Source organism: Gracilinanus agilis, chromosome 1 (assembly GCF_016433145.1).
Source record: "Gracilinanus agilis isolate LMUSP501 chromosome 1, AgileGrace, whole genome shotgun sequence".
Lineage (NCBI taxonomy): Eukaryota > Metazoa > Chordata > Mammalia > Didelphimorphia > Didelphidae > Gracilinanus > Gracilinanus agilis.
The window spans coordinates 146,029,814-146,054,212 of NC_058130.1; the positions used below are offsets into that span (position 1 = coordinate 146,029,814).

Genomic DNA, 24,399 nt, shown 5'->3' on the forward strand with positions numbered 1-24,399 from the left:
GGTATGATTTGAACCTACATCCCCTGCCTCCAAGTCCAGTTTTTGTATAAATGTAGAATCTCCCTCATTAGAAAGCTTCCTAAAGGGGATGTTGTCCTCTTTCATCTTTGACTTCCAGTGCCATGGACAAAGCAGGTGCTTAATTAGAGCTGAACTAAGTTGGCTAAGTCCATGAACAGAGAATGCTGCTAGAAGAGCGAAGAAGCCTATGTAAAAAGAGCGACTAGTCTGGACTTCAGGGGGCTGATGGGATCATCCCTCCTCAGAGCGCAGAGAATGAAGCCAACCAACACCACCCACGTTCACGAGTGCTGAGAAAACTGGAAAGCAGTCTGGCAAAAACGAAGTTTAGACCAATGTTTCCCATAGTATACACTCTATTAAGTACCAAGTGGGTCTAGATGAAGCCCTTCCTCTCCCTTCCGGCACTTCCAGCAGTGTGACCCTTAGTGAGTCGAGTCGTTTACCTGGAGAAGCTCAGGCCCCACTTTTGTGAAGAACAAGTGGGGCTGCCTCCCTTCGAGTGTTCTTGTGAAGGAACCACCAGAAATCTTAAAGGAAGCAAAGGACGTTGTGGTGGCTGCTAGATCACAAGGAGAGACCCTATCTGTGGAGATCTTTATCATCTCTGATAATCTGATAAGGACAGTTTAGTTGATAAGGAAATAAGGACAGGACAAGGGAAATGTCTTTTACTTCATGCTTCCAGCTCTGGCTCCAGGAGCGTGGAGTTTGGGGTTTATTTTTATACTGGTTTCAAATAAAGAACACAAAGCAAGAGTCACAGCTGTGAGGGGGTTACAAATCATACACAACCCATTAAAGTCTAAAAAGTAGAGAGATAGGTACAAGGGCAAGGGCCAAATTCCAACTACCAATTAGTAGGGGGTTAATTCTGGGAGCAGAAACATATTTCATGGAGATTTTTACTAATTGCGTTCTGCCTTGATTTACAGGACTGCACCTGGTCAGATAAAGTCTGGCTCCAGCTTATCTAAGTAATATGTTTTAGGGTTCAGGCTTCTTAATTATCAAGGAGAGAAATTGTTAACTCAGTAGCTGCTGGTCTGATTAAGGACTTAAAGCTTTCCAATAAGAATATTGAGAAAAGGTGGGGATCTGAAAATGAGTCAAAAGAGGAGCCTCAGATTTTTACCTTAGATGGCCCATTCTATCTGCATCTGACATGCAGTGCAGAAAAATCATACACACAGTTTTACTTGCTGATGATTTTGTAATGGGATCCAGATAAAATATCTATTACAGACTCTATTTCTCTAAATGAAACCTAATAGCCTCCTGGAGGGGTCAAGTTGTTTTTGGATTAACCTACCTGCTGGTACCAGAGCTTTTCAGGGCTCAGGTGACCAGGACCAAACACAAAGACTGCCTCAGCCTGGATTGGTCACGTAGGGAATCCAGATAACAGGCCCTAATTTTGACTCTGTTTCTCCAATGGCTCTTTACACATATCAAAGGTCAGAGACCTCCTTTCTCCCACATCCTCGGGCGTCTACATTTTCCTATAAGAGGAAGGCCTCTTTGCCCAATGGGGGGGGGCGTGGTGGGGTTTTTGTCAGTTCCAGCTCAGCCTCCCCAGAATCTTCTTGTGATCCCAAGTAATCAAGCCTTCCCTGCAGCCCCTGCTCCCAGAGTGCTCCAGGAATTTCCATCACCTGCCCCCGAACCCTCGTTGAACCCTAAGTTTGGCCTCTCCCGCCCAAGCATCTCATCCCAATATTTTACTAAGAGCTCATCGCTTCACCGCTACCCCTCATCTCAGACTTCCCACACTGCACCCCCCCCCCCCCCCCCCGAGAGTTGCTGCAGATCAGAACTTTTCTCTTTGTTCCCCCCTCCCTCTCCAGGCCCCATATTTTCCCTTGTCGTGCCTGGGAAACCCCAAGTTGAAGGAGAAAAGCTCTACCTGGTAACAGATGCCACCGAAGACTAAAAAGTAAACACCACCTTTGCCATTCTTAAAATCAACTACATTTTATTTTTCACATAACAGGCTCAGTGACAGACTCCCTAAACACTTGAACAATACAATTAATGCAACGATTAATTCACAATTAGAGTCCATTAAAAACCCCAAATATCAACCCGCTGACCCCCCCCCACCCCGTGTTTCTGAACCCGGATTTGTCCAAAGTTGGTTTAGGGTTTGGAAACCAGTCAGTATGGAAGTAATTACAGTTGAAATGGTTCGAGAAGCAAAGTTTTTGTTATTGTCCAACCAACAGGAACTTAACACTTGACAAATGGAAAGTAATGCAGACAGTTTGAAAAGCCAGCCGATGGCACACAGGCATGATTCACAGAAGGGCGCTCGACACTGCGATTAATCCACTGAAACCAAACCCTAGCGTGAGGTCTGTAGAACGACAATTTGGCGACAGGCTTGGCCTGACTAAGCTAAGCTGTTTAACACGGAACCAGATTTTTGTTTTTTTTCACAGAACACACATCGACATCAGGCAGGTATGTATGTCTGCCTACACCCAGGACACGCTCACTCTAGTCAAGGCCAGTTAAGTGTGAGGTGGTGTTCGCTAGGCTTGTCTAATGGAGGTGTAAGCACTGAGCACTACTCTGTTTCCACACGAGGGACCTCTTTTTCAGAATGCTCTCCTTGTGTGCAAATGTCTTGCTGAGGTACCAGGAGGGCCCGAAGGATTGCGGTGCTGGGGGGACCTGGGAGGGTTTTGGAATGGAAACTGTTCAGAGGGGAAGGAAGAGGGAATGGCAGTTTTCTGTGGTTGTCCACTATTTTGGAGAGACTGTGGCTATTTTAAAGTTGGGATTAAACATTCAAGTTTGGGTGAGCATTCTGTTTTTGTCACTTGGTCCCTCTTGGAGATCCTAAAGCTCTAACTGTAGCCAGAGCAAAGAAGATCTTCCTTGTAGAAAACACCATCCCAATAACACAAAAGAGAGACAGATAAGTGCTGAGCAGCCAGAATGTCATGATTTATTAATATCTGAAATTTCATAATTCAAACACAACCAACCTGTACATTTTACAATCACATTCTATTTGTAAACAGTTAAAAGCCACTGACTTCTTTTGCATCTTGGGACACAGACATTTAGAATCAAGGCAATGACATGATGGTGAATTCTGCACTGTTAAAATTTTTTATCCTTGTTTAGTCTCTTTGCACTGACTAAGCAAGCATTCATTATAACACCGTTTGTGGCAAGAAAAAAAAAAAGAAATAAGATGTAACTCGTAACTTTTGCAACAACGCTTTGAACATTTAAAATTTTTCCTTTATACAACAAACGATTCTGTAAGCCCAAAAGCTTGGTTACAGGTGCATAGTTACTGAACTCGGCTTTAAGGTACGTACAACAGTCAAATGTTAACACAGTCACAGGAGAGCAGAAACAGAGCCACTTGATGGGGTTACAAAAACTGTAATAACTACCGAATATTAGCAAACCATCCTCACTCACTAATAAAAAGACAGCATCGGAAAGCGTATGTCAAACTCCAGCTTGAAGCATTATTTTTTGGCAGAGAAAAAGTCTTACAGAGCAATAAGTAGTATCAGTGCTAAAAGTTGGGTTTTTTTTTTTTTTTTTCCTATAAGAAACTACAAGGAGTTTTTACTAGGGAACTGGTTTTCCTGAGAACCATGCTCTTTGATTTAGGAGATAAGGATAGAAAACAAAAGAACACGGCCGAACGCTGCTCCTTATTCCCAGAGATAGAAAGCATCTTATCATCCTCCATTCTTTTTTTGTTTGTTTTTTAAAAATTTTTTTAAGTGATGGAAGAGTAAACATTTTTCTCAATAAACAAAAAACAAAATTCTGTAAACAAGAGGACCCGACGCAGGGGCCTCAAAACAAAATGGAAAGCCTATTGAAAGTGCAGGACCCTCCTGGCTCGCAGGCTGGGTTGCAAGTCACAGCTGTGGCCACAGTTTTTCAAACTGTGTAGCGAAAATTCTTTAGTTTACACGCGAAAAAAAACAAAAACAAAAACTGGTGCAATACTTTAATTAATAATCCTAAGTCAGCATCATATCTGGATCTTTAAATTCCACAATACCACAATAAGGTAGGCAAACAGCAAGGCCTAGTAGAGCGCACACTGTTTGTTCATGTTCCTTGAGTAAACATTTACACTTGAACGGCTGCACCCCCATATTGCCGATTAGACGGAGAGAACATCATTCAGTGCAACGTTAAAAAAGCTCATACTCCAACATTATAGTCAGCAAAAAAATGCAAAAAAAAAAAGAAAAAAAAGAAAAAAAAAGAAATTCAAAGAATACACATGATGAATATACACAAATGAGCTCATTTGAAGCAGTTTAATATGTATAGCACTATCTGGAAGTGTAAATATATACTTTTTCACATTATAATGTTGGCCTGCATGATTCAAGTATTCAAACTGATATGTTTTGGGCTAAAACAAAGTGGAAAATGTGCAGAAAGTAACTGTTTCCACAGGTGACCCCTGGCTGTAGGTGGGAAAGTCCAAATTAGTGCTGCTTTGTTATGTCTTGAGGTCACAGTTCATTAGCTGAAATTGCAAAAGTTACATGGACTCTCCACCTCCACCTAGGTGGTCAACAGAAAGGAAAGCGTTGATGGGGGATGGGCTGCTAATTCCCCTGGTGTCACTGCTGTTTGGGGTCCCCCACAGGCTTGTGGAATAATTTGGGGTCCCCCAGAGTGAAGTGCCATGAAGGTCTCCACTGCTAGTTCCCGACAGCCCAGCACCATTCCAGTGATTTAGATCATTGCGGTTGGAGAATGAATGGGAACTGTCAATGGATCCCAGTCGGCTCTGGCTGGACCCCAGAGGCTGCCAGCCAGGAGAGGGAGTCAGAGACTGGCCTTGTGCAAAGAAACGACTAATCTCCTCTTCACTGGCAAACTCAGCAAGAATAGTAGTGTTCCCCAATACACACCTGGGCGGGAAGAACACAGGCACCGTTAGGGCTCGCCCCGGCCCACCTCGGACAGAGCCCTCGAGCAGCCTCGCCCTCCCTGGCCCCCCCACTTACATGTGCAGAGATTTTTGTGCCTTCACTACCTCTTCTTTTGAACTGTAACGGACCAATGCATTACCATGTGGGAGGTTCAGATGGAATGTTATGAGCGGACCATGCTGCATGCACAGAGTACGCAGGGTGGAGCCATCGATCTGGGGACAGCACAGGGACAGCGTCAGGGGCCGGCGGTCCCCTCCCAGCCCAGCCCCCTCCTCCCATCTCACCCCCTCCCTGTGCCAGCATGCACGTGTGTGTCTGTGCGCATCTCTGCCCACAGGCCCCGATTCGGGTCAGGCGATGGTCCGGGGAGCCGCGGCCACCCAGACTGGCTTATGGCCGCCGCCTGGCTCTCCAGGAGCGGCGCCTCTTCACCAGGGGCCACCAGCGTGTGCTTACCTGAGGCGTGAGATTTTTTAGAACAAGCCAATTTGTTATTCTCCCTGAGCTGCTCTCACCCCAGCTTGAACCTAAACAGGAATAAGAACAAAAACCTGACTAACAGAGTTCTTTTATCCCCATGAAATGACAACAACAGGCCCATCATTCAGGGGGCCAACCCAGGTGGGGATGACCTGGAGGCAACCACTCATTTCACTCATTATGAGATGGGTGAAGGCCTAACGGGGTCCTGAAGCTTTTCAAGTGGCACAGAGGCGGCTAAGATGCCGAAGGGGCCTTTGGGTGCTAATACGGGGAGGAGGAGGGGAATGGAGAGCACGTTAGGCCCAGCACGGAGTCAATCCCACAAAGGGGCAGCATCAAAGGCAGGTGCTGCTCCCACAATGACTGAATCACAGAGGAGCTCCTCCCTCCCATGGGACGGGCAATTTGTCATTCCTTAAAGTAAAAGCCTCTGCCAGCATTTCTAGTGGCTACTATAATTCCTTCTTTGGGGTATTTTCTGACCCAACAGTGGCATTTTTAGAAACTCTCAGAGGAAAAGAGTGTCAAGAGATCTGAACTCCAGTCATCCTGGCCACTGGATCTCTCTAGGCAAGAATCTCAAAGATGCCAAGGATAGGGGCAGATTAGGAAATGAATATTTAATTCCTTATTTCATTTCAAAGAGAAAAATAACATTATAGGAAATCCAGTGCACTGCATTACTGCATGTCATCTACTATGAGAACACACTTTGATCAAGATCAATCAGAAAACAAAACAAACAAAACCAACAACCCGTATTGCCTGGAAGATTATGACATGCACCTGGACCGGCAGCCCATCGAATTAGTCCATCAATATGTGTATCTTGGGCAGGCGTTGCAGATGGATAATGAGCTGGGTCTGGAATTGAACAGGAAGAAATGGGGCTGGATTGCTTTTGGGAAACTGGGCATTGCTTTCAATGATCCCAAACTGCGACAGTGCAAAAGCCCACCTTAAAACCACTATTCTACAGGTGACATTATATGGCACGAATCATGGAACACCACAATCTCATAAAAATCAAAACCATGAATGATCCAAAGCCTAATACAAAGATTCATAAAAAAGCTGCAACATGTTAACAATGAGCATGAGCTCAAGATATGATATAAAAAGTCAAGGAAATGTACCACCACAAAAGAAGATGTAGTTAATATCAAAAAATGCAAAAGATGGATAGTCTAAATGTTACTGTGGTCCTCCCCCCCCCAAGAGAAAGTACACACGATGGAAGCTGGACTAGGACAATGAAATGAGAGATTTTTCAAAGTACTGCAGTAACCATTCAGAAGTTTACAGTCACAGGGAACCAATGAGATGACAGTAAAAACAATTCATATTTACATAGTATTTTATCATTTATAAAGCACTTTCTTTAAAATAATTTGAGGCCGTTAGAATTAACATTTTACTAGTGAGAAGACTGAGGCTCAGAATGGGTAAGAGATTACCCAGCTAATGAAATATAAGTGCTATAACTTCTTGAATCTAGATCTTTTAATTAACTCTAATGCTCTCTTGAACACTCTAGTACTAGTTAGTTTTTCACTATGGAAACCACACATAACTCCTTAAACTTACCTGGGGTGTATCTGGCATCAGAATTTCCCCATCCTCCACCTATGCGAAGGGGAGAATTATCCCAGGTAGACAAGGGGGCCTTCTGACCAGTTAATCCCGGTGGTGGGCGGGACGGAGCAGTGATGTTTTTAGGTGGCAAAGGGACCTTCCACAGCTCATGAGCCAGAGAGGTGTTAGTGACTGAACCAGGAGACCATGTTGATTTGGAATCACTGTTTCTGGCTACTCAGAGGGAAAAAAAACCATAAAGAAAAATGATACCAGAAAACAAGAAATCTAAAAACATTTAATCACTATGTACAAACATCTGTTGGTTTATATTTGGCTTAAGACCTCTGTATAGGAGATGCTACAATAGCCCTATTTAGTAAAATATCCTAATAATACATTCAAAAGAAGAGTTTATTTTGGGAATTGTGACTGAGCACTCAACACTGCTAAACAACAGGGCTCACATATGGGGAGAAAGTGCGTGTCACTATCCAAGGATGACCACAATTTCTCACCTAACGATACATGGAAGAAAAGATTCTACTTACCCATTTTTGGATGGAACAAAAAAGGCTTTTGAAGAAGACAACATATAGCACTTTAGACACAAGGGAATGAATAAAGGGGAGGTCAACTAAAGTACTTCAAACAATAGACTTTGTTCAAACCCTTCCTTCTCTTAGCAAACCATGGGCTAGTGTGCTTACCTGAAGTGCTTTGTGCTGTACTGCTGAGGGAAACATTGTAGTTGGAGGCACGAATGGATGACCAGGCACTAGTTGAAGGCAGCGTGGTGTTCAGAGATGAGGATGACCCTGTATTGGAGGGGACACGAGAATCAGTTCAGGGCCCACAGTAACATATTATATGGCATTTTACCTTAAGGAAGGAATTCCATGAAATTGAAACAGATATACACATGACAAAACAGGAGACAGGACTTAATGTGCAAATATCACTGTCATAACAATCGGTGTAACTTTAAGCAAACCATTTCCCTCCTGTTGAATTATTTCTTCTGTTCGATGAAGAGGACATTCTATGACTCTGAGCCCAACTGATGTTCTGTCTTATCTTGGTTAGAATATTCCCCTCTCCATGCTGCTTTCTCATGTACTGGTCAAGTAGCAGGGTTTTTATAGTTATAATAAAACTTTCACAATTAAAAAGAAAAACTTCCTTTCTTAGAATACCACAAAATGCCCTGCCCTACCTTTCACCATTGGCTTTTCCTTCCAATGAATAGGGCTGCCTACCATCCCATTTATTTCCATCCTTTTGTTAAGAAAACAATAAAAAGCCTCTTTAACTCTCTACAATTTGCCTTTTGTCCCTACTAGAACTTAATCTTTAAGAATTACTCTGATGACTCTGTTCCCTCTCTGAAAGTACTTCATCACTATCCTAGTGAGGCATGGTGGGGTAGAAAAAACCCTGAAGAAGACCTGGCATGGAGCCAGTGTCCCCAACTCAAAATTGGCATTCATTCCCTCAGCATGGGAGCCCTCTTTGACTGAGGAAGCAGCACTGACACAAACGTGTTCCAACAAGATGTGGAGAGCAGTTTTCCTTAAATCTGGTAGGTTGCTTTGGCTGGTCAGTCTTGGGATCATCTGCTCTAGGAAAGTCTCTGGGACAGAAGGACAATACTCCCTTTGGGAGGCTGAAGATCTCTGTTCAAGCTTCCGTTCTGCTACTTACTTTTTAGATGACTACAGGCAAACTGCATCAACTCTTTTTCTCATCTGTGAAATAGGGATAATGCCTGCCCAGTGCACTGGACAAGAATGTTGTATGGACAGTGGTTTGTAAATTGCAAAATGTAACAGAAATGTTCTTCTTCGCTTTAAAATTCTGTGATTTCTACAACTTCATTTTTTACATGATTTTGAAGTCAACTTATTATAGTTCTTTTATCTTGTTACCCTGGACAAGCTGCTTTACCTGTCTGCCTCAGCATCATCATCTATAAAAAGGGGATAATAATACCCTTTACCTCCCAGGGTGGTCGTGGAGATCAAATTGGAGAATAACTGTAAAGTGTTTAGCACAGCTACATACATTTAACTAACGCTCACTATTTTATACAGTGTGAAGGATCTTAAATCTTCAAGATTGAGTGAAATAACTGAAATAAAGGAAGTGCTTTTGTTTTTCTATTTGAATTCTCTACAAAAGGGTCCTTAACCTGTTTTGTGTCACAGACCACCTCTTTCTGCCAGTCTATTGAAACTATGGAGTTTCAGAATAATAATTTTAAATGCATAAAATAAAATGCACAGGGTAAAAGGTAAGCCAATTACATTGAAGTAAATTATCAAAATATTAAAAACAAATTCTTGAACCCATGTTAAGAAGTCCTGCTCTGCACCAATACTAATATTTTTGCATTTAAGTGGAAATTTGAAAGTTTGGTTAAACTGGGAATGAATGATTCTTAATATGAGACCCAACTGCCATTGGTGGGGCAGCTAGGTGGCTCAATGGATAGTCCTGGGCTTGGAGTCAGAAAGACTCATCTTCCTAAGTTCAAATCTGACCTCAGACAGTTACCAGCTGTGTGATCCTGGGTAAGTCAATCCTGTTTGTCTCAGTTTCTTCATCTATAAAATAAATTAGAGAAGGAAATGGCAAACCACTTCAGCATATCTACCAAGAAAACTCCCCCAAATGGGTTCATAACTGAAGGACAAAACTTCCATACAATGGAGTATTAGTATAAACAGTAGAACCAGAGAATGAGATTTGTGTTAAAGTCCTGGTACTAAGAGTTGTTAGCCATATAATCACCTCCTTACCTATAAAATGTAGATTAAAAAAAAAAAAAAACAACTAGCCATCTCACAGAAAAACACTTTGTGAAACATAAAGTGTAATGGAAACGCGAACTATCATTTCTGTAACACAAAGATACACTAAAGCTCTATTTGGAGTAATGGTGTTCTTAGTTGACAACTCAGTAAGAGGGTTATTATACTTCTAATTATTTTTAAAGTAACTACAATTATGCATATGATAGACATAAAAACTCATAATACTATACCTTGACTATAATAAGATATGCTTAAGCCTGTGGTCTTACTACTTTCTACTTTACCCCACAAACCCTACTTAAATTAGTTAAGCAGATAGCTTGTAGGGCAGCCTCATCACCTTGAGGTCTTTTCCATCTCTAAATCTATGATCCCGTGATCCTCACTATGCCTCTACACTGCAGCCCTGACTGTATGTTTCTACTTGGTCAATTTTGATCATCAGTCACGAACCAATATAATGATAATTAAGATGATAATAGCTCTCATATCCACAGCAATTTTTGGTTTGCAAAATTCTTTTCTCACTTCAGTCTCATAAGTGGCCAGTGTACCATATTTTATAGTTAAGGAAATCAAGGCACAAAGCACTGAAGTGACTTGCCACCAGGTCAAAGTCAAGTAAGCAGCAGAATGGGAATGAAAATCCTTGAGTTCCAAGTACTGTGCTATGCTGGATTTCAAATAGTAACATTTTATATATATACATATATATATATATTTTTTTTAAAGTGTTTTCATTTGTTTATTTAGAAAGAAAGTTAATTTTGAAGATTTAAGAAATTTTATTGAATATAAGTCTGTTAAGAGTATTATATATAGTAGTATTTCTTGGAACCAAAAAAACTTGGGGAGAAGGAAGGAAAATCATCAGTGAAATATTATAGAGAGAAGGTGAACATAACAAAGAACAAATAATAAGAGAGCCCAATTAATAAATTTTGTAAGATAAAATTTAGAGTGACATCTATGGCTTTCATAAAGAAAAACTTGATATATAAGGTTTCTTATTTAAAATAGTACAAGAAATAGTAAAGATGGTATAATTTGTATAATAATGTGTAACTTAAAATTATTATATTTTTGTTGACTGCAAAAGTGGCTAAAGTAATTTTTTTAGTCCCTGGCATTTAATGAGTTTTTACTTATACAATAAGGATGAGAAAATGTGCCTTCTAATAAATGAATAATAATTAAAAACTAGCTATTAGCCACACGAAATAGGATGACATTTTGTCAATAAAAGAGGATTTCTGCTTTTTTTTATGTTTCTTTTTTGAATGGAGTGTGCCAATGAGGTAAGGATTTTTGCTGCCACTAACTCATACCAACTCTTAATTTATCCCCAAATTAGGTACCTCAGTAAACACCATAAATTCCAACTTTTATACTACCTACTTACCACTGTTCCTGTCCCTGAGGTGGTCAACTTCCCGCACAGTATTAATTGAAAGATTGTTTATGACACTGCCAGGAGTGACGTAAGGGTCAGTTTCAGGGTCAATGTTTGGATAACCTTTCCATGGTTCACCAGGGCGAAATTCTATAAATGAAAAATCATATTTAAAAGCTTACTCATCACTCCATGCTCTATTAATGAAAATTTAAGAATTTCTACTCATGCAGCTGTGCAAATTGTAACAATATTATTTATGTCTTAAAAAACAAACTCTTATCTTCCCTCTTAGTATCAATTTTAAGACAGAAGAGTAGTAAAGGCTAGGCAGTTGGAGTTAAACGACTTGCCCAGAATCACATAGCTAGGAAATGTCTGAGACCACATTTGAACCCAAGTCCTCCCAACTCCAGGCCTAGTGTTCTATTCATTGTTCTACCTAGGAGTCCACACAATATATTTCTAGTTCTAATCAATATCTTGAAGTAATCAATGAATTAACACAATTGATACTGAATTATTTTATTTAAAAGGACTGACAGTGCTCCTCTTCCCAAACATTCCATCTGGAACCAGGGCAGAGAGGAAGAGCATCTCTTTCTTTTTGACCTGTTTAACTGGAAAAACAAAACAAAACAAAACACAAAAAACCTCAAGGTGCCCAGATGACACTTGATTAAAAAAATTTCCCCTTTGATTTATACACTAAGTAGGTTTGGTTTGGTTTGTATACTTTAAATACACATGCTAGAATCTGGGATTACGCTGAATTCTGAGTCCCCTCTTATCCAAGGTTTCACTTTTCCATGTTTTCATGGTCAACCTTGATTTCCAAGGGAAGAAGACAGGCAGGAAGGCCTACCATTGGAGATGAATGAAGGGGTGTGTGTGTGTGTGTGTGTGTGTGTGTGTGTGTGTGTGTCTGTCTGTCTGTCTGTCTGTCTTTCTCTCTCTCTCTGAAGTGCTGGGCCAGAAGCAGGGGGAGAAAACATAGTGCTATATAGTAAAATGAACAGCAGTATTAAAAAAGTTGAAGTGAGAATTGTCTGTATAGAGTTCAGTACTATCCATGGTTTTAACCATACAATGGGAGGTCCTGGAACATATCCCCCTTGTGGATATGGGGCCCTACTGCATAGTGAGTGATCAAATATTTTAAAATAGATTAATTTGGTAATATTGCAATGAACTCCACTATAGCAGAAAGAGCCCTGGATTTTGAAGCCAAAGTACTTGGACCAATTAATTTTCTATTTTGTTTCTTCATTTGTAAAATGAGGGTGTTGCACTAGAAATCTGTAAAGTCCCTTATAGCTCCAAGTCAGTAGTTCTTTAAGTGTAGTACAAGAAAGCCAAGAGGTTCCTGAGACCCACTATCAGGGAGCCTGCAAGGTCAATACCATTTTGAAAACAATACTAAGATGTCTTAATTTCTAATATAATAAATATTGAGATACATAATCCTCAACAAAAATGCTGGGGAAGTGTCCTCAATAATTTTTAAATGTATGAATGGCCTCTAAGCCCTAATAATTTTGAGATCTGTAGCTTAATGTTACCAAAAAAAAATTATCATGGAACAAAAAATACATTTCTTCAATTACATTCTGAAAAAAGCCAGATTTGAAAACATGTTAAAATAGAAATAAGTACTACACCCTAAGAAATCACATCTACATTAGAAATATGTACTATTGCTCAAATCTGGCCTCAGACTCTTCCTAGGTATGTGATGTTGGGCAAGACAATTAACTCCATTTGCCTGGTCCTTTTTGGTCTTCTATCTTAGAATTGATACCAAGGCAGAAGAGGGAGGGAGGGAGGGAGGGAGGAAGGAAGAAATATGTAGTACTACTAATTACCCAGAACCACTGCAAATATTATCAAATGAGTACAATGATATTCATTTATTCACTAAGCACTTCCAAGGCAGAAGAGCTGTAAGGGCTAGGCAATGGGGGTCAAGTGACTTGCCCAGGGTCACACAGCTAGGAAGTGTCCAAGGCCAGATTTAAACCTAGGACCTCCTGTCTCTAGACCTGGCTCTCAATCCACTGAGCCACCCAACTTCCCTCCTGGGGCAAGAGTTTTGAGAAGACAGTATATAAGCTGACTTGTGTATAAATGAACCGGCTATGTGCAAAACCACAAACTCCACATTATTTACAATTTGTTTAAAAATATATGCGTACCAATATAAAACACCCTCTGCTTTTGATTTCTCTTTGGATTTTTTTTAACATGGATATTTTTTCTCTTGATTTTATTAATATTTTAAAAAAATGTAATCATGGTATGTATTATTTTATTCTCTTTTCATCTCTTTACATATGTCCCTGATTTTCTTTATATTTCCAATATTTGTCATTTCTAATAACATAACACAATCCATTACATTCAATTATCACAATCTATTCAGTCATTTCTCCCATTCATTGCATCTGTGTTATTTTGTCATAACAAAGCTTCCATGAATATCTTCATATATATGCGCGCGCGCACACACACACACACACACACACACACACACACACACACACACACACACACACACACACACACACAGCTTTTTAACCCTCTTAATGATGCCTCCTTTAAGGCCTAATGGGATGTAGTAATGGGATCCCTAGGTCAATGAGCATGAATAGCTTTATAGCTCTATTATTTACATCTTATTTTCTAAAAAACAATTTACAATTCCTCTAGCAATGTAATACCAGGTCTGTTTCTCCATGTTCCTATCAGCATTTAATTTGATTATTTTAGCCCATCTTGTTCTTAGTTAACATACCCTACTAGGACCATATTTTGCTAGGTTGGTCCTTAAGTAGCAGACACAATCTATTGCCAGGACCATTCTCTTTCCAAAACAAGGCTTTCCACTTTTGATCATACAAAGTTCCAAGTGGAACTTTTATTCCAGTGCTGCAACCTGTCAGGGATGCAGGATTACTTTCATAGTATGATGAATGCTAAAGTAAGACTTTTGTAGAATGTTTATGCTCTCTAAGCTATTGTTGTCCCACCAGAAACTATGTATAAATTATGTATATGTTCAGACTTAGATCTACTACTCACCTCATGTGGATATGTGGGGGCTCTTTGGATAGCTCCTTTTTTTTAGATGCGTTTGTTTAGTTAAATGATTTTTTGTTAGTGGTGGTGGTTACTAAGTATATAATTAAAAAAAAATTAACTAGCTATTACCACATGGTGAAGACTAAAAAGAGTGAAGCCAGTAAAGGGATGATTAACAGACCTGAAGAGTTATGGAGGTAATTACTATTTCTAAGTGTATTTCAATAATGACAAAGGCATACTCTTCATAATTAAAAAAACAAATAAAAATAGTTCAATGTTTACCTGGTGGCCAGTTAACACTGCTAGAGCCATTAGGCGATTTGGCACGTGGCCAGCCATCCCCAATTGATCCAGGAGGACTGGCTGGTGAATTACTGCTGTTCATAAATTCATATGGAACAAACGGAGACTCTTCCAGCCTAAAACCACTTGAAATAGCACCTAAAAAAAGAAAACAAAGTTAATTTTTTCCAAAATGAACTTGTATTATTCAATCTACATCATATATAATTTATAACACATCTAAGAAAACTTTCTAAAAAAGCATTTCTTGAATAGTGGTGACAAAATAATTAGTTTCACACAAGCTGTACAGGTGTCCCAAAAGTCATAGTGCAATTTAAAGCCCCCCCCCCCCCCCCCCCCAATTAGTAAAGCTTAAAACTACACTAAAACTTTTGGGACACCCAGACTACATAGAGGCATACAAGGAAGAATTTATCTATCTATAGGCTTTTTTTTTTTTTAAACCCTTAACTTCTGTGTATTGACTTATAGGTGGAAGAGTGGTAAGGGTAGGCAATGGGGGTCAAGTGACTTGCCCAGGGTCACACAGCTGGGAAGTATCTGAGGCCGGATTTGAACCTAGGACCTCCTGTCTCTAGGTCTGGCTCTCAATCCACTGAGCTACCCAGCTGCCCCCTACAAGGAAGAATTTAATACCATTACTTAACCAAAAATGGTATGAACTCCTCCTTGAGGTTGGGAGTGATGAAAAGTATTATGGTAGAAGAGATGATGAAAGGGATGAGTTCAGAGAATACAGAATGAAGTGAGCAGATTCAGGAGAATAATTTATACAATAACATCAACATTTAAAAAGACAATCACCAGCTACTTCTTGACTGAGAAGCAAGAGAGGCAATGGATTCAAGTTACAGAATGAGACATACATTTTTAGACATGTACAGGGGGAATTCGGTTTGCTTGACCTTGCATATTTGCTACAATGGTTTTCTCTTTTTCTCTCCTATTTCTTTTAAATAGGTGGTGGGGTGGTAGGGAGGGAAAAGAAATACTTATTAATTGAAAAACAAAATTTTAGTAATAAAAATTCACTTTAAATTCTTTTAAAAATAAGTGTCTGGCTCATGGAAAGTGCTTGTTGGATTGATCATCACTGGATTTTGGATCACCTAGAATTAAAACTTCCTTTTAGTCTTCTTTTCACTTCTACATTTTATTAGTTACTGTGGATCTCTGTATTTTTTTTTGTTCTGTTTCAACACACAGTAGGTGCTTAATAAAATTCTCACTGAATTAGAAATTGTTTTTCTGCCAAGGTTTTTTAACATTGGAGTTTTGATGGCCTAATTACTTTGAAGGAAGCTTTATTTTTTTCCAGCAACATGAAATACTGGACCTTCAAAGCCCAATCCTGACTTCAAATTTTTGGTTGAACTGTATATATCTGAGGATAAAATCAGGAACAGCACAGCAAAAACAGAGATACAGTAGGCCTAGTTATGGCTTCAATCTCCCTGGTAAGTGTAACTTGCTTTCCTTTAGAATAAGTTATGTAATATAAGGAACCAACAAATACTTGTAGTAAAGGATGTTTTGAAAGAAAATGCATATATATGTGCCAAATTTGGGAGAAATATATGCTTATACCTAACATTTTGAGATTATTATGTATGTTTCATTTTTTTTCAGGACAAGGAAAATTTTACTAATAAAGTTAAAAACTTCTAATTGTTGAAAAGGAAAAGGAGATTAAAATTATTTAATTGATTAAGAGAATTTTTCCATGGTTACATGATTTATGTTCTTTCCTTCCCCTCCTCTTCTGTACCCAACGTGCAATTCTACTGGATTTTACATGTGTCATTGATCCACAACTATTTCCATATTATTGATATTTGCACTAGAGTGATCATTTAGAGTCTACATCCCCAATTATATCCCCATCAACCCACGTGATCAAGCAGTTGTTTTTCTTCTGTTTTTCTACTCCCACAGTTCTTTTTCTGGATGTGGATAGTGTTCTTTCTCATAGGTCCTTCAGAAATGTCTTGGATCATTGCATTGCTACTAGTAGAGAAGTGAAAAAGGGATTTTTTTGAATCTCCCATGACTCTTGGAAAGAAGAACTACTATTTGAAAAGAGTGGCCCCACTGAATCCAATTCTTCTGCTTTCTATCTCAAGAATATTCTGTATAAGAAAATTAGGTGAACATAGAATAGTATACCTCTCAGATCTATGGGAAAGGGAAGATTTTAAAACCAAGCAAGAGTTAGAAAAAATTACAAAATGTAAAATAAATAATTTTGATTATATTAAATTTAAAAGTTTTTGTACAAACAAAAACAATGCAACCAAAATCAGAAGGGAAACAACAAACTGGGAAAAAAATCTTTATAACAAAAAACTCTGACAGAGGTCTAATTACTCAAATATATAAGGAGCTAAAACAATTATAAAAAAATCAAGCCATTCCCCAATTGATAAATGGGCAAGGGACATGAATAGGTAATTTTCAGATAAAGAAATCAAAACTATCAATAAGCACATGAGAAAGTGTTCTAAATCTCTAATAATTAGAGAAATGCAAATCAAAACAACTCTGAGGTATCACCTCATATCTAGCAGATTGGCTAAAATGATAGCAGGGGAGAGTAATGAATGGTGGAAGGGATGTGGCAAAATTGGGACATTAATGCATTGCTGGTGGAATTGTGAATTGATCCAACCATTCTAAATGGCAATTTGGAACTATGCCCAAAGAGCTCTAAAAGACTGCCTGCCCTTCAATACAGCCATAGCATTGCTGGGTTTTTACCTCAAAGAGATCATAAATAGACTTGTACGAAAATATTTATAGCTACGCTTTTTGTGGTGGCAAAAAATTGGAAAATGAGGGAGTGTCCATTGATCGGGGAATGGCTGAACAAATTATGGTATATGTTGGTGATGGAAAATATTGTGCTCAAAGGAATAATAAACTGGAGGCATTCCATGTGGACTGGAAAGACCTCCAGGAATTGATGCAGAGTGAAAGGAGCAGAGCCAAAAGAACATTGTATACAGAGACTGATACACTGTGGTAAAATCGAATGTAATCAACTTCTGTACTAGCAGCAATGCAATGATCCAGGACAATTTTGAGGGATTTATGGAAAAGAACGCTACCCACATTCAAAGCTCTTCATAACTTAGCTCTCCCCAATCTCTCCAAACTTTTTACACCTTCCTTCCCCCATTGCCCCCTGGTCCCCTCCTTCCTTGCTTCTCACATGCATGTAGTCTATGATCCAGTGACATTGGCCTTCTAGCTGTTCTTTGAGCAAGATACTCCATTTCCCCAAATCTAGGCATTTTTCAATGGCTATTTTTCATAAATGGGATTCTCTTCCATCTCATCTTCATTTTCTGGTTTCAAGTCGCAGCTTATATTCTACTTTGGACAGGAAGTCTTTCTCAATCCTACTAGATTCTTGTGCCTTCTTGCCAATGGTCATTTACTCTTTATAGTTTGTTTGTACATAGATGTTTGCATGTGGTTTCTCCCATTAGATTGTAAGCTCCTTGAGGACAGAGACTAATTTTTTGCTGCTCCTTTTTTTGGGGTAGGTGGTAGTGGTGATAGTTCCAGTGCTTAGCACAATAACTGGCACATTGTAGATATATGATAAATGTTTAATGGTTGACTGGTGGAGGTTTAAGAAGTAAAAGAGAGAAAGTACTGAGCTGAATATTGAAAAAAATTCATAGCAATACATCAGGTAGTAACAAAAACCTGGAAAAAAGTGATAGCCCATTAACTAGGGAAAGGCTGAAGAAATTGTGGCATAAGAACCTAATAAATATTATTGTGATGTAACATAATGCATATGAAGAATTCAGAGAACTAACAGGAAGAATTTGCATGAATTGACACAGACTAAGTAGAAAAAGGGAAATCCTGTATACGATGATAGCAGTGATGTAGATGAAAATACTAAAATGAAGCTGAGCAATGTAGTTTTAATAACTATCTTGTCCTTGATAAAGTGAAAGGGATTAAGAATGGCAACTGCTTTTCCTTAAAGAGATGAAGAAATATGGAGCAGAATATGGCCAGATGTCAGAGATGGTCAGTGTTTGGTCAGTTTTGTTTTACAATTTTCCTTGTTATAAGGAAGGTCTACTGATGTTGGTACGGGGTTGATGTAAACAGAAACAATCTGATAGAGTGGAAAAATCTGGCTTGAAGTAACATCAGCATAATATCATCAAGTAAAAAATGCAACAATATATTTTATACCATGTTTGCTGGAATTTTGATCCAATGATGTGTTCACAGAAATGCTGTCCACTGTAGTCCATTTCCTCAGTCTTGACTGTGGCTCTTTAATACTGTTCATATCCATGTTTACATTCAAGTTTGAATTCAAGCCTAAGATAATTAAAAAAAAAAAGATTTAACTTACAAAAGTTAGGTTAACAGAAGAAAAACATGCTATTTCCAAAAAAAAGCATATTTATTTAATCTCATGCTTTCAATTGTCCTTAATTTTCCATAAATAATATGTTGCTTTTAAAATATTAAGACACAGCCAACATAACTAGACATAAGCAAGACAGTCAGTGCAAACAGACTAGGCTTCCAGCTAAAGTCATGCAAAAGTGCCAGAAGATAGTCATGAGGAAAATCACCCAACAGAAGGGGAAAGAGAAGAAATAAAAAAAAAAAGCCCAAATATAATTTAACTAATTTCTAATCCATTATAAAAGGTTTCTAACCATCTCACTTAGCTATGAATTCACCAACAATTTTAGTGAGTTAATTATACTTATTAATAATACCTAATAAATCCTTATTTCTTTTTCTGAATGTTTCTGATTTATGGCAAACCAGAATCTTCTTTTTTAGTTGCTTGTTTTACAAGGATAAATTATCAAGATTTTTATATAACTCTTAACACAGACTTAATTTTTCAGAAATTTTTATCTATATTATATATTGCTACACCCAAAGTTAACACTTTTATGTTGCCTACTTGGTTAGATTATAAGACTTATTTATAAATTAATATCCTGCTCCTGCTGCACTTAAAAATTCACCAATTTTTCAGCAAGCAATAAAATATATGCCCCAAAATATTTATATTAGATATTTATATGAGAATTTTGGTATTTATATGAGCGTTGGGAAGATGGCATTAGCCAAGTAGAATCCTTCCATATAGACAGATAAAGATCTTTTCAGAAAAGATGGGTTACAAAACAAAATTTCATGGAGAACCTTATTTCTCTATTGAATTATAGAACTGGAGATGAATGCTAATCCCTTGTGGTCCTGGCAGGTAGGAAATGCCTTTGCTAGTAATGGAAGTTATGCTACCACACTATAAATTACTGTCCCTTCAGTGGGTGCTCATCTGTCACTAGAACAGGACTATTTCTTGAAATTGTTCAAGCAAATGAATTCTTTAGCTATGCTAAAAATTGGTAAGGAAAAGACTACTTTGGGAACATTTTTATCTATCATCTCTCTAAGAATCCCAAGTAGATGGCAATTTGATTTTAATACAGGGACTGTCAAAAACCCAACTGTAGAAGGGTCTGGGTACCTCTCCACTTCCCAACTACACCATGGAATGTGTTCTTGCTAACAAAATGGGGATAGCAACAAACCCACACCAGAAGTGAAACGTCAAGGGATACAGGGAAAAAGCAAAATGGGAGCACAAAAGGGATATAAAAGGAGCAATATTAAAAGGGACCTAAGAAAGGAGAAAATATACAAGCCTGGACTTTCCACTGGGGAAATTGGATAAAAGCCTAGAGACACAGGAAAAAGGGGGAGAAAAAAGACAGAAAGGCTATTGCATTTGATAATGGCATTCTCTTTCACCCATCCCAATTTTCTCATTTATAGTACTATTTTACATCATTGTAACTTTACTAGGTAAAAGTCATCAATATTTACAAGTTTCCTAAGTAATAATTTAATGACACAATTTAAATACAATAAAAACAATTTTTTCCTATTACTTCTTCAGTGGGGTACTACTTTCTCTAGTACTCTGGTTCCAAGATTCTAATTTCAGCTTCACTCAATTAATATTATAATTAATCATTTAATCTGTATCCTACTAAGAAAGGATTAGAACTTCAAGTTTATAGTTGTTTTAAAAGCATTTCAAGCAGAAATGAAGAATTTCACCTATTGAAATTATATGGTAGGAGAATTTCTTTCCTTAGTAGTAATGAGGTAAAATGAGGTAAAGCATGAGGGATGTTCTTACTAAATGAATGTTGTTTCCCAGATAGGGAAAATCCAGGTAATGCTAAGTGAGGAAGCTGTATATCAACCAACAATACTGGACACTAAGAAGGAAAAATTCACCTATAGGGAAGTTGCTGAAAGCATTTATTGGTGATGGCCCTTTTTGCAGTTCAGGTGTAGTGTGGGGCATGACATTCTCAAGGAAAGATTTCATGGCAGGCTGATGGAGCGACTGTGGTTGAGATGGTGGAGTTTGCTGCTTCATCAACAGGTTTGGATCAAGCTGACGAGATTGTTGCATCATCTGCTGCTGCATACTAAGAGGCCGACCCTTAAAATAAATAAGAGAGATTAGTTATCTTACCAAAAAAAGTCTTTAGAAAGAACTACTTAGTGTTTCCTTGCTAATTGCTTGTTTTGGGTCAAGAAAACTGTATAATCACAAAGTGATTGTGATTTCTAGCAAGGATTGGCATTTAATACTTAATTGTAGCATGATAAAATTTCACTACCAGTAAAATAGTTAGCCTTGTTACACGGGAATATGACATACTATTTACTTAGAATGAGGAATGCCTTAAAATTCAAGAGAAACTATTCAGGATAATAAAATACCTGCTGCTCTTGCTGTTGTCGACCACCGGAAGGCATGCTTCTCTGATTCTGCACCTTTTGCTGCTGGGTCAACAATCGCTTGAGGTAAGAAAAATGTTTTTTTATTGTTTAAAATCTATTTTTGAGTGTTATAAATAAAAGAACAAATTCTGTAAATTTGCAATGGTTATTATTTCACTTACTTGTAACTGGGAAATCTGAGAAAGCTGGTTTAACTGGGATAGCTGGCTCAACATGGCTACCTGTTGAGGGCCAAAGAGTGGACTCAGGCCACCATTGTTTGGTGCATACTTCAGTAATGAGACCGGAACCTAAAAAAGATCAAACTAGTGAATTAATTTTATTTTTTCAAATCAGAGATTCAATTCAGCATTTGGCCTTGTTCATCAGCCTGCCTCAACTACCATTTCAAGAAATTGCTAGTGATTCTCCATTAGATCCAGCCCAATACTTAGGAAGGCAAGTTTGTCAGAGTCATGCTAACACAATAAAACCATGGAATTCCAACTCAAGCTAATCTGCTTGGCAAACTCTTTCAATCTAACTATTCATTTGTCCCTTTTACATCTTCATCTTTTTCTACACTTGATCCTAACATAAAAACTACCTTCTTTTATCTTGGCTATTTTATTTCTGTTCTTTATAATTATTAGGAACCCCACATCTCTGTCATCTTATCTCAAAAACCCACCCTTATAGCTTCCCATGCTTACTCCACCCCTGTATACTATGCTGCTAATTTCTTTCCATTCTGTCCACTGGAATCCAGTTTCTTTAGTGAGCAAATTCTCCTTCACTCTCCATTTCCCCCCCCCAATCAGTATTCTTCCAAGTCTTTGCCTTAAGTGAAACCTGGTGCTCCTGGATGCTACAACTTCCCTTGTAACCCTCTCCAATGCAGATGCTCCCTTTCCCACTCTTGGAACTAAGGGGTTAAAGAGAGTTGGCATAATTTTTGCTTCCCATTGCTGCTTCCAGACCTATTCTCTCTCTTTTTAAAGCCCACATAAGTAATTTATATCATATTCTCTCATCCAGTGATTGATGGCAATTTACTTGTAACTTTCTTGAGGATTTTAGCACTCAGTATTCTTTCCTAGCCTTGATTCACTGATCATACTCAGTACTCCATTTTTCAAGGTCCAAGATTAAAGTTCCCTTCACTGACGACAATGTCCTATCTTTTCCTTAAATTTACTCAGTCTGGTCTTTGTCCAACATGAAAATTCCTATTCCTCTGATTTATTCAATCAATTTACTTTTCCTTCCCTGCCCTACTCTGCCTACAAGAAATCTAAGTCTAGTTATTGCACAAATGCACTTGTAAATATTAAACAAGCTTTGGCCTTTCCCTTTTTCCTGTCCTCCACATTCTCATCCCTCTTGGGTAACAGTATTTGATTTTCTACATTCCTGTTTCAGGTTCTTAAACATCATTCAAGAAAGTAAAAAAAACCTCCAAAAAATCCACCAGATGAAATGACCTCAGCATACATGTGTGCTATTTAAAGTTGGAAGGGGCCAGAATCATCTAGTCTAAGTCTCTTTGGAAGGGGCCAGAATCAAACTAATCTAAGTTTCTCATTTTATATACCAAGAAGCAGGCCTAAGGAAGAGGGCCAGATACTGGGCATTGGGGAATTTAAATGGCTTTCCCCAAACATCACATGTAATAAGAAACAAAGCTATGACATGAAAACAGGTTCTCCTGACTCCAGATCTAATACTCTTTCCAGCTAAACAATGTTATTTCCTGTTCAGAAATCCTTTCTGTCTAGATTTCTTTTTCTATTACTCCACCTGTCCTGTCTCAGGGGAAATAGTATGTCTTCTTTCTTCTTCTACATCTTACAGGATACTGCTCTATCAATTATCTACCCTCTTAAATCTTCAACCTTTTCTATTCCCTTGGTTTCTTGGAACTCTACATAAAGGTACTCCAGCCTTCTCATCCCTAAAAAACCAAACTTTAAGAAACTCAAACCATCCTCCTAATTCTGCAATAATTCTTCCTCTAATTCATTATAAAGCTTCTTGTAAAAGAACTCCCCAGAATCACTTCTGTCTATATTTGATCCACTGAATCCATCCCCCCCCTTTTTTTTTTAATTTTAAACCCTTAACTTCTGTGTATTGACTTATAGGTGGAAGATTGGTAAGGGTAGGCAATGGGGGTCAAGTGACTTGCCCAGGGTCACACAGCTGGGAAGTGTCTGAGGCCAGATTTGAACCTAGGACCTCCTGTCTCTAGGCCTGGCTCTCAATCCACTGAGCTACCCAGCTGCCCTGAATCCATCCTTTTGAAGGTCACCATTTCCTAACAATCAATAAAATGGTTCTATTTTCCCTTCTCTGCTGCAATTGTTGTAAACAGCAACTTCTTCCTAAAAATCTATTCTAATCTATCATATACAATGTTGTTAAAAGTAATTTTTCTAAAAGTATCCTGATGACCTTCTGAGGGAAAGACAGAAGGCAGGAAATAAAACCCACCACCATTATCTTAATATTACCTCATTACTGTGGACCCTGTAAGAGAGCTCAGAATCCTGAAAACCCAAGGGATAAAGGAATAGCAGTGCCTCCCAAGACAGAAAAGGGGTCAACCTTCCTTATGACCACCAGCAACAACTGCTGATCTTCTGTGCTATCCAAATGCCACCAAAAGGCAAATAAGCACAAGAGCCCAGGTAGTGGCAGTACACCTCCTCACCTCCACCCCAATGGCCCTACTTCCAGGCTACCCTTCACATTCATCGTCCAAGGAAGCAAATCCTGCGAAGAAAGGCCTAGCCATCCCCACCAACTGCTGAGCAAGTGCCATTCACTGGGAATGCAGGCAAGCCAGCCTAGCTGAAACACATGCTAGATAAATTAAAACTTGTCACCACTTTGACACTACATCCTTTCAGATCCTGACAGGGATAGCTCATGACTCTGAACCCAGACTTGGGAATGGCAATGCTTCTAGCCCAATGCC

At 38.6% G+C, this 24,399-nt stretch overlaps 1 protein-coding gene across 1 annotated transcript in view; it reads right to left on the bottom strand.

Annotated features, from left to right (window-relative positions):
- Positions 1-1,969: 1,969 nt before the first annotated feature.
- Positions 1,970-24,399, bottom strand: part of TNRC6A (trinucleotide repeat containing adaptor 6A) — an 81,048-nt gene continuing 58,618 nt past the window's right edge. The window contains exons 12-22 of the mRNA XM_044658136.1: positions 21,602-21,730; positions 21,420-21,497; positions 20,925-21,135; positions 18,837-18,968; positions 14,592-14,750; positions 11,235-11,375; positions 7,727-7,834; positions 7,029-7,250; positions 5,415-5,485; positions 5,031-5,170; positions 1,970-4,934 (exon numbers count right to left, since the gene is read on the bottom strand). Coding sequence (XP_044514071.1) covers positions 4,559-4,934; positions 5,031-5,170; positions 5,415-5,485; positions 7,029-7,250; positions 7,727-7,834; positions 11,235-11,375; positions 14,592-14,750; positions 18,837-18,968; positions 20,925-21,135; positions 21,420-21,497; positions 21,602-21,730 — 1,767 coding nt within the window. The 3' untranslated portion in view covers positions 1,970-4,558. The remainder of the gene's footprint in view (positions 4,935-5,030; positions 5,171-5,414; positions 5,486-7,028; positions 7,251-7,726; positions 7,835-11,234; positions 11,376-14,591; positions 14,751-18,836; positions 18,969-20,924; positions 21,136-21,419; positions 21,498-21,601; positions 21,731-24,399) is intronic.